The sequence below is a fragment of the Salmo salar genome, chromosome ssa11 (assembly GCF_905237065.1).
Source record: "Salmo salar chromosome ssa11, Ssal_v3.1, whole genome shotgun sequence".
Lineage (NCBI taxonomy): Eukaryota > Metazoa > Chordata > Actinopteri > Salmoniformes > Salmonidae > Salmo > Salmo salar.
In genome coordinates, this window is record NC_059452.1 from 36392547 (window position 1) to 36408432 (window position 15886).

The 15886-nt window shown below is 41.4% G+C and overlaps 1 protein-coding gene across 3 annotated transcripts in view; it reads right to left on the reverse strand.

The window, feature by feature from the left end:
• Positions 1-15537, reverse strand: part of LOC106592135 (pro-interleukin-16) — a 61925-nt gene extending 46388 nt beyond the window's left edge. The window contains exons 1-3 of one of the 3 annotated variants that reach the window (XM_045689448.1): positions 15231-15537; positions 546-780; positions 92-362 (exon numbers count right to left, since the gene is read on the reverse strand). In XM_045689448.1, coding sequence (XP_045545404.1) covers positions 92-362; positions 546-780; positions 15231-15246 — 522 coding nt within the window. In that variant the 5' untranslated portion in view covers positions 15247-15537. The remainder of the gene's footprint in view (positions 1-91; positions 363-545; positions 781-15230) is intronic. The other 2 variants (XM_045689447.1, XM_045689450.1) reach the window with 2 other exon arrangements.
• Between the last annotated feature and the right edge of the window lie 349 nt (positions 15538-15886).

Below are 15886 nucleotides of genomic sequence, written 5' to 3' on the forward strand. Positions count from 1 at the left end.
GTTGGCTTAGCGCCACATTATGATGTAATACATCATTGAAATGTCCAAACAAAAAGCCATAATGTGATACGCAAATAACCCCCATTCATACCTTGATACCGAAGGACCTCCTCATATTCCTCTTGTGTTCTCCTGTAGCCCTGAGTGTGTTGGTGGTCCCTACGGGTGGCTGTGTAGATGCCTGCATAGTTCCTCCACTCTCCTGGGGTCCTTCCTGGATCTTCTTCCGGGACCTCTCCACCTCCCTGTCCCCCTTCCCATCTCTCCCCAAGCCCCCGTCTCCCTCCCAGCCCTCCCCTGGCGGTCTCTCTTCGGGGCTGGGGCAGTCATCACTGGCCCTGGAGTGACAGAGGATCAGGGACCTTGAGGGAAGAAGAAGAAGATGAAGAAGGGAAAAGGAAAAGGTAAACCGTTGCTACTGTACCTCGTATTCCAACCAAAAAGGCATTAGGCACCCAACGAGGCTGTCCTGTAATTCTGCTACACGTTGGCTTAGACCAAATCAACCAGCCTGACGAGCTGTGTGCAACAAACAGATTCCATACCTGGAGAGCATGGCTAGCTTCTTGGAGCGGTGGCTGTGGCTAGTGTTGGTGTTGTTGGTCTTCCCAGAGTCCCTGCCTCGCCTCTCCATCCTCCGAGCTGCTGCCGTGCTGGCTTTCCTCTTCTGGTAGGAGTATCTCTGGGGCATGGCCGTTAGAGTGTGTGTGTGTGCTGGTGCTAGCACACTCTCACACACACTCCTCCCGACCGGCACACAGCCTAATGGAGAGGGACACTCTGCAGGGAAATTCATAAATTCAATTAGGAAGCCTGTCCGTGTGTGTGTGTGTGTCCGTGCATGCTTGTGTGTGTCATAAGTGTTCTGAGAATCTGCTGAAGCAATGGTGGAGTTAGAGATAAGAGATCTTTTCTTCCCTGAAAACAGCAGCATGTTGCTGCTAGAGCCTTCTGAATATGGCTTAATCAGACTCCTAACATTCACACTGCACACACTGCACACACAGGCACCTGCAAACACAGACACGCATTAATATACACACGTGCACACACATGCACACACGTGCACACATGTGCACGGACACATACACCAAAGCTCCTTCCCACGGGATTTGAGGTCACGGATACCATGAACTTACAGTAACTACACTAACGGAGATCTGCACTGAGATTGTTCTGGGCTCACAAAGTGCCTCCCAATTGGCTTTTGGAGCCCTGGTGACAAGTAGTGCACTAAATAGGGAATAGGGTGCCATTTGGAATGCATCACTTAGAACGGAAACCCCTACATAATAAAGTAAACATACCGATACACATTTCAACTGATGCAGCTGCTACTGTTTATTATCTACCCTGTTGTCTAGTCACCTTATTCCTACACTCTTAGAAAAAAGAGTTCCAAAAGGGTTCTTCGGCTGTCCCCATAGGAGTACCCTTTTTTGTTCCAGGTAGAACCCTTTTGGGTTTCATGTAGAACCCTCTGTAGAAAGGGTTCTACTTGGAACCCAAAAGGGTTCTGCCTGGAACCAAAAAGAGTTATTCAAAGGGTTATCCTATGGGGACAGTCAAAGAACCCTTTAAGGTTCTAGATAGCACCTCTTTCTAAGAGTGTAGTTACATGTACAGTACCAGTCAAAAGTTTGGACACAGCTACTCATTCAAGGGTTTTTCTTAATTTTTACTATTTTCTAATGGACCGTCGTTTCTCTTTGCTTATTTGAGCTGTTCTTGCCATAATATGGACTTGGTCTTTTACCAAATAGGGCTGTTTTCTGTATATCATCCTTACCTTGTCACAACACAACTAATTGGCTCAAACGCATTAAGAAGGAAAGAAATTCCACAAATTAACTTTTAACAAGGCACACCTGTTAATTGAAATGCATTCCAGGTGACTACCTCATGAAGCTGGTTGAGAGGATGCAAAGAGTGTGCATCATCAAGGCAAAGGGTGGCTACTTTGAAGAATCTAAAATCTAAAATAGATTTTGATTTGTTTAACACTTTTTTGGTTACTACAGTACATGATTCCATATGTGTTATTTCATAGTTTTGATGTCTTCACTATTATTCTATAATGTAGAAAATAGTAAAAATAAAGAAAAACCCTTGAATGAGAAGGTGCGTCCAAACTTTTGACTGGTACTGTGAGTCTACCTCAATGACCTCATCCCCCTGCACATCAACTCATTACTGGTACCCCTTGTATATAGATAGACAGGTTATCATCAACTCAGTACTGGTACCCCTTATAGTTAGTCATTGGGTATCTGTTATTATCTGTTTGTTTCTTAAATTCTTTGTTGTTGCTGTAATAAATTCTTCACAGTCATTTGTTTTCATCATATTTTGAATAACTTGTAGAAAATACACTTTATGACACTGTCAAGAAGCATTATGACCATCATAATCATATAAGCCACATAGGCCTATCACGTACATGCCCTTATGTCAGTCATCAGTCAAAAAGAGGGTGTCTTGTCCTGCTCCTGAAATCTGCTCCTGCATTCATCCCAGTCATCAGCAACAGAGCATTGAGGTAGGTACATGTCTGACATCAATGTGTGCTTGTTACGGATACAGGTATCAGTAGTGTGTATCCTGTGTGTGTATTTCTTTTCTCTCCTTCTCCCCTCACAGGTGGCAATCATCATTCCCCAATCAGTCATCAATCTGAAGACACACCTCCTCCTGTTTCCATGAACCAATCCCATCCCCTTTCCCTTGGTTTAAAAACCCCGTCAGTTGTTTTCTCAAGAGCTCAATCTCTCTGTTACTCAATCTCTCTGAATCTCTCTCTCGCTCTTTGGAGATCTCTCTTTTGTTTTTGCACCTACATGTCACTTTGTCCGATAGCCTGTGAGTATTGTATTGTTGTGGTGCATGATTGTTTGTTTGTTTGTTGGTGGGAAAATGGGGTACCAAGACAAGTCGCCCATGGGCATACATTACCTGTAGTTAAACTTTGTCTAAGAACACTAGTTAGAACTGGGCGGACCACCCACTGTATTTGTGGTTAGTTAGCTAGCTGTTCTTAAAGCCGGCTAATCTAGCTTAGTGGTGTTTTGGGATATTTGTTTATTTCCTTGGGTCCAGCTCAGCCCCTCTTCCCGCCCCCCATTACCGTCTGTTTAAAAATAAACCTATAGTGTTTGACGGTAGATTTAAGTTGTCTGTGGTTTTTGTTCTCACTCTTCCTGTTCACTACTATAATTTGCACGAGTTATGTTACGGGTCTCGTTTCCATCCCCCCTAGACTGCAGGGCCAAAGGGATTCGTAACAGTGCTCAATTACAATGATAATTTAACATGGTCAATTTCAGAAAATGTTAGATAACATAGACATACTGTTGTCAAGTAGGCTACGATGCAAAGGAATGTTTTGCCTTGTGTGGTAGGTTTTGTGGGTTTGACACTCTTATGTAGGTATCATAACCAGCCATAAAATAACACAATATATGTCACAATAGGTGTAAAAAGATGTGTCATGACTGTGTTATGACCATATTATGACAGGTTTGACAAGTTATATCAGCTGTTATGACATATTATGACATAGTTATGACCGTGTCATAAAGTGTTATAATGCTAGGTGTCAAGTACAGTGTTACCATTACTTTTATTATTACGTGTTTAACTTTTCAATCATTTTCTCTGCCTCGTTGGGAAGGACCTGTAAGAAAGCATTTCACTGTTAGTCTACACCTGTTGTTTACGAAGCATGTGACAAATAATATATGATTTGATTTACCGATGCATACTTGTAAAATGGTATATAAGTGTACTGCTGCAGCAGTAGTAGTAAAAGTGGAGAGTACTTTTAGTATTAGAAGTATAGTCCAGTAGTATAATAGTGGAGAGTACTTTTAGTATTAGAAGTATAGTCCAGTAGTATAATAGTGGAGAGTACTTTTAGTATTAGAAGTATAGTCCAGTAGTATAATAGTGGAGAGTAATTTTAGTATTAGAAGTATAGTCCAGTAGCATAATAGTAGATAGAATTATTAGTATTAGAAGTATAGTCCAGTAGTAGTAATAGTAGATAGTATTATTTGTATTAGAAGTATAGTCCAGAAGTATAATAGTGGAGAGTATTATTAATTGTATTAGAAGTATAGTCCAGTAGTAATAATAGTGGAGAGTAGTATTAGAAGTATAGTCCAGTAGTAGTAATAGTGGAGAGTACTTTTAGCATTAGAAGTATAGTCCAAAAGTATAATAGCGGAGAGTACTTTTAGTATTAGAAGTATAGTCCAGTAGTATAATAGTGGAGAGTATTAGAAGTATTAGAAGTATAGTCTAGTAGTATAATAGTGGAGAGCATTATTAGTATTGGAAGTATAGTCCAGTAGTATAATAGTGGAGAGTATTAGAAGTATAGCCTAGTAGTAATAGTGGAGAGCATTATTAGTATTAGAAGTATAGTCCAAAAGTATAATAGCGGAGAGTACTTTTAGTATTAGAAGTATAGTCCAGTAGTATAATAGCGGGGAGTATTATTAGTATTAGAAGTACAGTCCAGTAGTAGTAATAGTGGAGAGTATTATTAGTATTAGAACTATAGTCCAGTAGTAGTAATAAGAGTGTCACAATGGGTGGCTTGTGGATTCCGAAGAGTCAGGCGCAGGAGACAGAAAGATTCCGTTAATGAATTTAATAAAAATATCCACACGGAAAATATGCAAGGTATGGAGTGCAAGGTGTGCAAAAGTAACGCACCACCCTTAAAAGAACATAACCAGGGACGCAGCCCTAAAGGAATAGCGTAACTCCACAATATACAGAACCACATGAAACACACCCTGACAAACGAACAATCCCGCACAAACAACAAACCTAACTAACTAGCCTAAATACCCCTCCCCACTAACAACTAACACAAAACAGGTGCGCAACTAACCTAGGCCTAACTAACAGAACGTGAAACATAAATCGATGGCAGCTAGTAGGCCGGCGACGACGACCGCCGAGCGCCGCCCGGGCGAGGAGGGGCGCCACCTTCCGTTGGTGTCGTGACAAAGAGAGTATTATTGGTACTAGAAGTATAGTCCAGTAGTAATAATTGTGGAGAGTATTATTAGAAGTATAGTCCGGTAGTAGTAATAGTGGAGGGTATTATTAGTATTGGAAGTATAGTCCGGTAGTAGTAATAGTGGAGAGTATTATTAGTATTAGAAGTATAGTCCAGTAGTAGTAGTAGTAGTAGTAGTAAGAGTTGGAAGTTGGTGTGTCTGTCACACTAATAGTAGAAGTGAAGGTCTCCTGCTTCTCTCTCACTATAACAAACCTATATGATGACCCTGCATATGCATTATAGATGTTGCTTTAAGTGGATCTTTGTTTCACTCAAATCAGAAACACTTATCTAGGTATACAGCGAGCTACATACAGCGGGCTACATACAGCAGGCTACATACAGCGGGCTACATACAGCAGGCTACATACAGCAGGCTACATACATTGTGTACTGAGATTGTGTAAACAAAGATTTGAAGATTTTCTGCACAGTATGTTTATTAGCTAGGCAGTCCATTTAAGTGGAAAGATTCCAAATTAACTGCCAATATGCCAACATTCCATACAGACAATGCTGTCAGTCCCCAGCCACACCCTGGCTGAAATCAGTTGATGATGGTACTGAGACAAGTTGTAAATGCAACAAGTACTGACTGTCACGTTTGTGTGTAGAGAAGGACCAAGGCGCAGCGTGAGTATCGTTCCACATCTGTATTAATATGTGAAACTATGCAAGACATACTATAAACAAACCAACAAACCGTGACGACAGAGGTGCAACATGCACTAACTCAAAATAAGATCCCACAAACAACAGGTGGGAAAAGGCTGCCTAAATATGATCCCCAATCAGAGACAACGATAGACAGCTGCCTCTGATTGGGAACCATATAAGGCCAACATAGAAAAAAGTAATATAGATTTCCCACCCTAGTCACACCCTGACCTAACCAAATAGAGAATAAAAGGGACTGACACTGTATCATATTATAACAAAGTTTATGACAACAGCTTTCCAAGAAAACAAACATTGAAAGGGAAAGGGGATACCTAGTCAGAATGTATTCAACTGAAATCTGTCTTCCACATTTAACCCAACCCCTCTGAGACAGTTATGGTCTGTTTTCATATATTTTAGAGGCTATTTATACAGAAAATGTCTGTAAAACCTGTATCAACTGTTTTTATAATCATATATTTTAGGTTAACATGAGATATCTATGCTCCTGCCCTATGGGCTGCTCACTTACTTACTTACTTTACCAACAGTATGTCACGATTCCCACCGAAGGTGGCGCCCCCTCCTGCTCGGGTGGCGCTCGGCAGTCGTCACCGGCCTACTAGCTGCCACTGATCCCCTTTTTGTTTTCCCCCCTTTTGTGATTGTTTGCACCTGTTCATAGTGGGGGTGATTAGCGGGGCTATAATTATTAGCTGGCCCGCCTTCTCTTTGTGCGGGATTGTTTATTCTGTTGTATGCTTGTTTGCGCTTGTGCGTTGGTTTTGCGCCGACTGTGTTTTCCCCTGTGTTTGGGGCACTTTGTTTTGTGTGCGCGCTTATCGCTGTTTGGGGTAGCTTGTGTTTGTTCGCCTCTTGGCCCATTAAAAGCCACTACCCTGTACTCGCTGCTTCCTGCGTTTGATTCCTCACCCACGACGCCCGAGCATTACACAGTAATACAACCCCACTGTCATGCTTTGCTCTGTATTGTGTTGTTTGCTGTTGACTGTCATGTACAGACCCTTTCTCTGTATTATGATGTTTGCTGTTGACTGTCATATATAGTCCCTTTCTCTGCATTGTGTTTGCTGTTGACTGTCATGTACAGACCCTTTCTCTGCATTGTGTTTGCTGTTGATTGTCATGTGGCCTCCAACTGCTCTTAACCTGTTAGGGCTAGGGGGCAGCATTTGCACGTCTGGATAAAAAAAATGTACCCGATTTAATCTGGTTACTAATCCTACCCAGTAACTAGAATATGCATATACTTATTATATATGGATAGAAAACACTCTAAAGTTTCTAAAACTGTTTGAATGGTGTCTGTGAGTATAACAGAACTCATTTGGCAGGCAAAACCCTGAGACATTTTCTGACAGGAAGTGGATACCTGATGTGTTGTATTGACTTTAAACCTATCCCATTGAAAAACACAGGGGCTGAGGAATATTTTGGCACTTCCTATTGCTTCCACTAGATGTCACCAGCCTTTACAAAGTGTTTTGAGTCTTCTGGAGGGAGATCTGACCGAACAAGAGCCATGGAACGATGATGTCCCATTAGACACCTGGCGCGCGAGTTCATGTTGGGTACCCTCGTTCCAATACGTTATAAAAGAGTATGCATTCGTCCACCTTGAATATTATTCATGTTCTGGTTAAAAAAGGCCCTAATGATTTATGCTATACAACGTTTGACATGTTTGAACGAACGGAAATATATTTTTTCCCCTCGTTCATGACGAGAAGTCCGGCTGGTTTAGATCATGTGCTAACAAGACGGAGATTTTTGGACATAAATGATGAGCTTTTTTGAACAAAACTACATTCGTTATGGACCTGTGATACCTGGAAGTGACATCTGATGAAGAGAATCAAAGGTAATGGATTATTTACATAGTATTTTCGATTTTAGATCTCCCCAACATGACGTCTAGTCTGTATCGCAACGCGTATTTTTCTGGGCGCAGTGCTCAGATTATTGCAAAGTGTGATTTCCCAGTAAGGTTATTTTTAAATCTGGCAAGTTGATTGCGTTCAAGAGATGTAAATCTATAATTCTTTAAATGACAATATAATATTTTACCAATGTTTTCTAATTTTAATTATTTAATTTGTGACGCTGACTTGACTGCCGGTTATTGGAGGGAAACGATTTCCTCAACATCAATGCCATAGTAAAACGCTGTTTTTGGATATAAATATGAACTTGATAGAACTAAAAATGCATGCATTGTCTAACATAATGTCCTAGGAGTGTCATCTGATGGAGATTGTAAAAGGTTAGTGCATCATTTTAGCTGGTTTTATGGTTTTGGTGACCCTGTCTTTGACTTGACAAAACATTACACACAAGGTCTCGTAAATGTACTGTCCTAACATACTCTAAATTTATGCTTTCGCCGTAAAACCTTTTTGAAATCGTAAAACGTGGTTAGATTAAGGAGATGTTTATCTTTCAAATGGTGTAAAATAGTTGTATTTTTGAAAAATTTGAATTTTGACATTTATTTGGATTCAAATTTGCCGCTCTTGAAATGCACCTGCTGTTGATGGAGTGCACCACGGGTGGCACGCTAGCGTCCCACCTAGCCCATAGAGGTTAAACGCAAGTAAAACTAAATGCATGCTATTTAATCGATCACTGCCCACACCTGTTCGCCCGTCCGGCATCACTACTCTGGACGGCTCTGACTTAGAATATGTGGACAACTACAAATACCTGGGTGTCTGGTTAGACTGTAAACTCTCCTTCCAGACTCACATTAAGCATCTCCAATCCAAAATTAAATCTAGAATCGGCTTCCTATATTGCAACAAAGCATCCTTCACTCATGCTGCCAAACATACCCTCGTAAAACTGACCATCCTACCGATCCTCGACTTCGGTGATGCCATCTATAAAATAGCCTCCAACACTCTACTCAACAAACTGGATGCAGTCTATCACAGTGCCATCCGTTTTGTCACCAAAGCCCCATACACTACCCACCATTGTGACCTGTACGCTCTCGTTGGTTGGCCCTCGCTTTGTTCTCGTCGCCAAACCCACTGGCTACAGGTTATCTACAAGTCTCTGCTAGGTAAAGCCCCGCCTTATCTCAGCTCACTGGTCACCATAGCAGCACCCACTCGTAGCATGCGCTCCAGCAGGTATATCTCACTGGTCACCCCCAAAGCCAATTCCTCCTTTGGTCGTCTTTCCTTCCAGTTCTCTGCTGCCAATGACTGGAACGAACTGCAAAAATCTCTGAAGCTGGAGACTCATATCTCCCTCACTAGCTTTAAGCACCAGCTGTCAGAGCAGCTCACAGATCACTGCACCTGTACATAGCCCATCTGTAAACAGCCCATCTGTCACGTCCTGACCAGTAAAAGGGGTTATTTGTCATTATAGTATGGTCAGGGCGTGGCAGGGGGTGTGTGTTTTGGTGTTTTTGATTTGTGTTCTATGTTTTATATATCTATGATTAAATCTAGTTTTCTATTTCTATGTTGGTTTTTGGGCATGACCTCCAATTAGAGGCCGCTGGTTGTCGTTGTCTCTAATTGGAGGCCATATTTAGTTGATGTTGTTTCACTTCTGTTTTGTGGGTGGTTATTTTCTGTATAGCCTGGATGCCTTATGGAACTGTTTTTCGTTGTTTGTTTCTTTTGTTTAAGTGTTTCTATCGAATAAATTAAGTATGAGCACTATACCGCCTTGGTCTTATCCTTACGACGCCCATGACCCCATCTATCTACCTACCTCATCCCCATACTGTATTTATTTATTTCTCTTGCTCCTTTGCACCCCAGTATCTCTACTTGCACATTCATCTTCTGCGCATCAACCATTCCAGTGTTTAATTGCTATATTGTAATTACTTCGCCACCATGGCCTATTTATTGCCTTAACTTACCTCATTTGCACTCACTGTATATAGACTTTTTGTTTTCTTTTGTTCTACTGTATTATTGACTGTATGTTTTGTTTATTCCATGTGTAACTCTGTGTTGTATGTGTCGAATTGCTATGCTTTATCTTGGCCAGGTCGCAGTTGCAAATTAGAACTTGTTCTCAACTAGCCTACCTGGTTAAATAAAAAAATATGAAAAAATTTACATACCCTTTCTCTGAATTGTTATGTTTGCTGTTGACTGTCATTTACAGACCCTTTCTCTGTATTATGATGTTTTGCTGTTGACTGTCATTTACAGACCCTTTCTCTGTATTATGTTTGCTGTTGACTGTCATGTGAAATCCTGACATAAACTGTAATCTCACATCTCTACAACCGGAAAATCGGTTTACAGACAGAAAAGGGCTTCCCATGACAAATTATTGTAGTTTTATATGTTTGAGGGGGTAAGAAAGGTTATTGAGCATGTGTGACTCTTTTGAAAGCATTGCCTCTTCAAAAAACAATCAACATTATTCAGCATTCTTTGAGGGAGTTCGATTAAGTCCATCGGGCTATGGCCTGTGACGTGAATGGGCAAAAGCGGTGAGGAAGTAGCACCCTTCTTAAATCCAACAGTAATCTGCGCTGCTCGGTCATGTTGTCAACAAGGCAGCATGATGCATCCTTCAGAAACATCTTTTTTCCATCAAATCTGTGTTTGATTTTTTGTAACTAGTTTTCATTGGGAAGCAGATAAAGCCTTTTTATCAAAAGCAAACCCGTCTGCATGTAAAACACAGAATCCTACTCATCACTCCACGTGCTTAACCTACGCCACTTTTGTTTTGAGACAACTTTGCAGTCAGCCAAAACGGGGCACCTGGCTCATGTCGAGGAGTGATCCTGGTTCCAGAAAGAATGTAATCAACGCTAACCCTTTTCACCACAGGGCAGGCCCAGGGCATAAGTAGAATCCCATCATTCATCGGGAGACATGAAAGTACGCCTGATTGGTTGGTTGTTGTTCTGATGGTGTCACACAACCAATAAAAATTGCTATCAGTGCCACCTCAAAATAACATTGGGTACTGGATGTTCCCAGCCCAGTGAACTAGATAATTTACAAAACACTTCATTCATGGTGGAATGATGCCTGTTGTTGAGAGCAACTGCAACAATGAAAGAAACCAGACAGCTTGGAATGTAAATCCTTCCATGGAGTCATCTGGAAAGAGAGCAATTCTCTGCAATAATGCCTGTCAATAATGCCCAAGAATAGAAATAAAATATGACAAGTAAAAAAATGTATTAACAAAAAGATGGAGAGGTAAGACTTTATGAACCCTGCGTCATAAGGGTTATATAAGACTGTCATATCAATGACATAACATGTTATAATAAATCCTGACTGACTGACAGGTCTCTCTCATGCTGAGCCAATGCATATTGGGTCTTCATTTCCCCCTTACACACACACACACACACACACAAAACCCTGTCCCAGCCATATGTATTTGGTTGCTTCCCTGCTCTCTGTGTTCCTTGGCCAAGGTCCACAACAGCTGACTTCCACGGGAGCTGTGACTCCACATGCTGACAAATACCTCTCTGTATGGTGGTTGATACAACACTATGTTGTAATGTAACGGATAGGTCTTCCAATAACAGACAGGAGGTTAAGTGGAAACCCCATGTGCCACACAAGTATTTTTTTTTAAAGAAATTGGTAGCTCTGATAATGGAAGGATGTTTGTCATTATTGTAATAATGAGGCAAGCAGCACACACACACACACTTCGATGCACACAGTCCCATTTAGTGTGTTTGTTGTAAATGCTTCAGGCTGGGTAATAATCCCTCAGCTCAGATACAGTAGATAGACTGGAGACACAGATCTGCATCATGTTGTAGGTTTGTTGAAGGTCTCCCTCTCTATCTTTCTCTGTTTACTGTTCACTGCTGCCCGAGACCTCTCTGTCTCTCATCCCCACGTACCTTTCTCTCTCCCTTCTCTGTCTCTCCTCCCTTTCTCTATCTCTCTCTCTCACTCTCTCTCGCTCTCTCCTCTCCCTCCTCCCTTTCTCTCTCTCTCTCTCCTCCCCCTTCTGTCTCTCTCTCCTCCCCCTTCTCTGTCTCTCTCTCTCCCTCCTCCCCTTCTCTATCTCTGTCTCTCTGTCTCTCTCTGTCTCTTTCTCTCCTCCCCCTTCTCTCTCCTCCCCTTCTATATCTCTGTCTCTCTCTTCCCCCCTTCTCTATCTCTGTCTCTCTGTCTCTCTGTCTCTCTCTCCCCCCATGTTGGTTTGCGAGCACAGTAAACCCCACACGTATGTGCACATGCACACGCACACACACACACACACACACACACACACTAATGCTGGCACAGCTTAAGCTCAAGGTCAACTTTCCACTTCTAGACTGTTGACTTGACTTCTACTCAGGGTAGGGTATTAGTTAGTGCACTAGATAGATATGAATGGCTTTTCCATTATTTGATTTCAGACAATTGGCTTTACCAAAGTGAAAGTGAAAGAATAGGTCTACAGGGTAGATAGCCTGTGTCAGCAGTGACATGCCTGGGCCTACATTGACTCTGGTCTAGGTTGGCATATGTGACGCAGCATGTGAACGGGACGGATGCAGGACGTTACTACTTTACAGGACAGCCATTTAAAAAAAAGGGGTTTTATCAAAATGCATTTTTTGCAGAAATTCCTTCTTGTGATCTTTCATGTGCCTTAATAACAAACTAGTATGTGAAGTGTAAACACAAAAAAATATATATATATTATGAGCGTAATTGGTAAGAATTTTATCTGAACGTATACCTGCCAAACAAGAGGAGGATGGGCTCCTTCTTTAGATCCTGGTTCCTCTCAAGGTAGTTAGTCTTAGGGAGGTTGTCCATAGCAGCCCCTGTACTGCTGCTGCTACTGCTATCATATCTTTAGGGGTCAGGCCCAGGTTATTGTTAAGCACATTGCCAGAAATGCATTTAGGAAAAAGCAATATACACATCTCATCATAGTATCTAGGTACTCAGCATCTACTGGCCAGGTTTTCAGTCGGTTCTATACTCCAGTACTTGGCGCTATTAGGCCCATAGAAATAGAATAACTAGAAGAGCCTTTCTCATTAAAGTCAATGTATCGTGATGGGTGGACCGGCGGCCATATTGAGTGAACCCATGCCAGTCATTATATTTCTAGGCCCTTGCCAGCCACAGAGTTGGTGACTGTGTGTATTTATAGGTCTGTTTTGTATAATCCTCTGGTATAAGGTCACTTGTTTAAAGGACTTAAGGGAGGAACGTTCACTTCTTCCAGCAATGGAACAGCAGCACTACAGAGTGACTCGAAATTTCCTCTGACACAAATAAAGTCTATTGATGTAATGGGACACAGCAGTAACACTGTTTTCAGAACTTTGGATGGGGAAGAGAGAGAGAGAGAAAGAGAGGGCTGTATATGAAGCTGTGTGTGTGTGTGTGTGTGTGTGTGTGTGTGCGCGCTCACTAGTCGTGCATGCGTGAATGCCAGTGCACTCACAGAAAACACATATTCTGCCCATAAGCTGCAGCGGTGAGCTGGCATTACTGAGTGCAATAGGACCTGATTTAGAGGGGGGGGGGCGGACCTCTGCAGACGAGGGAGGCAAACAAAAAGTGTGTGTTGTTCCGTATTTACATGAGATCTTTTTTCCTTCTGAGGGGAGCTTTGGTTAAAGGACATAACATAACAATGTTTTATTTTCGCTAACTTTACAGTGCCTTCTGTCAAGTCACTCAATCATGGATAATGAATGTATTCACATCCTGTAGCTGGATTTGGTTGGATTAGAATCAACTCCACATTTAAAGGGGCCATCTAGGATTGTCACATCCATTTTTTTACTTTTAAATGGATGATAAACAGCCATTGATTCTTGAAGAATATAACCAGTACATGCCATGAGCTCAGATTAACTATTAAAACGGTGATGTTGTAGGAATCCTAGATAGCCCTTCAATGGCATCATTTCTGGATGTTTACTTAAAGGACAATTCCACCCAAAAACTATATTTTGGTATTTGTTTCATTAGTCCATTGTTAATATACTTCCAAAGTGTTTTGCATGTCAGCAATACAGTTTTCAAGATAAGATTTTGAAAGTTATATATCTTGAAAACTTTATTGCTGACATTTTGGGACAATTTCAACAATGGACTAATGAAACAAATACCAAAATATAGTTTTGGGGTGGAGTTTTCCTTTAAATTCAATCTGGATAACTGTCAATTTAAGTTGTGTTGTGTGTTTTTGTGGAATGCTAAGTATGAGACTGGACACCAGAGTGTCCAGTCTGTGGCTAGCATGGGCTAGCATTCTTCGGCCAAAAATGTAATGTGTCCCTGTGTGTTAGCCAAAGAGGAAACCTTGCCCATCCACCCCTGTATTCACTTGGCTATTTGTGTTTTTAAATATGTCTTGGAGCTGCTGGACACACACAGTGTTACATAATTGGTCTACTCAGTGAGTGTGTGTGTGGGTCCACAAGAATAGTAAACAAACATAAATTTGACGCACTGGGTTAGGAGCTAGGTTTAGGGTTAGGTTTTTGGGTTAGGGTTAGGGTAAGAGTATGGGTTAGGGTTAGGGTTAGGGGTTAGGGAAAATAGGATTTTGAATGGGACTAAATTGTGTGTTCCAACAAGGTTAGCTGTACAAGACTGTGTGTGTGTGTGTGCGTGTGTGTGTGTGTGCGCGTGTGTGTGCATGTGCATGCTTGTATACACACATCCATCTCTCAAGGCCAACAAGTGCACCATTGAACTGCTCTGCAACCAATTTTGATAGTTGCAAAATATCATCCAAAGTATTTTATGGATCCCAGGACCCCGTGGAATAGATTCAAAACTCTTCCTGAGTAATAGATTCAAAACTCTTTCTGAGTAATAGATTCAAAACTCTTCCTGAGTAATAGATTCAAAACTCTTCCTGAGTAATAGATTCAAAACTCTTCCTGAGTAATAGATTCAAAACTCTTCCTGAGTAATAGATTCAAAACTCTTCCTGAGTAATAGATTCAAAACTCTTCCTGAGTAATAGATTCAAAACTCTTCCTGAGTAATAGATTCAAAACTCTTCCTGAGTAATAGATTCAAAACTCTTCCTGAGTAATAGATTCAAAACTCTTCCTGAGTAATAGATTCAAAACTCTTCCCGAGTAATAGATTCAAAACTCTTCCCGAGTAATAGATTCAAAGCTCTTCCTGAGTAATAGATTCAATGCTCTTCCTATGTAAACTATCTTCATTACATAGACTTAAGTCATAAGCAAAAGAATCACACATTACCAATATGATATTGCTGTGTGAATTACGGTATGATATGGACAGTATTCTCTGTTAATATTCTTTGTAAAACAGACAACATCCGTCTTTCCACTAAGGAGTTATTCAATTGAATTTGGGTAATGGGAAAACCTTTACACCACCTTAGTATGGTAAATAACAAAGAATTTCATAGAAATTGAGTCATAAAAATCATTATAGAAAAAGACACAGTTTGGGAACAGTATCAATATATTCCAATTCAACCCTTGCATACAACGTGAGAGGTAAAAACTCACCATAGTCAATCATCATCTCTTTCCCACAGCAGCCATGCTGTCCAAGGTTTAACACCAGGGTTAGTTATAGTTGTCTAAGGGTTAACACCGGCAAACCCAGAGTTAGTTATAGTTGTCCAGTAATCCAAAGAAAGGTGCTGAGACAGATGAGATGTCAAAGTAGGAAGAAGTTGCTTCTAGACACCGATCTGAGGTCAGTTTCTGTTAGAAATCAGAGTTGATCCTAGATCTGTGCCTAAGAATTTTTTACCTTAAGCTGTTTACCTCTGTTCAATACTTCTCTCCTCCACAGAGCAGATCTGACGTTGCTCTAAAAGCATGGTCAGAGTTTTAGTGAGTTAGATTGGGCATTTGTAACTACCGCCCTCCCTCCTAGCCTCCCTCCCTTCTCTCCCTCCTCGTCCGCCCTCCCTCCTTTTCCCAGCTGGCTAGAGGACACAAGAGCTTGTCTCAGAGCTCCAGTCCTCCAAATCATTGGTCTTTTCCTGTGAGCCAAATCCAGAGAGGGAGCACTTAGTACTGTCTGACCTCACACCTACTCTGTGTCGCACAATGCTGCAGTCTTCACCGACTGTGTGTGGGTGTGTTTGGGGAGGGGATTGTGTGTGTGGTTGTGTGTGTGTGTGTGTAGTTGGATCAGCCAGTGTCTGTTTGGG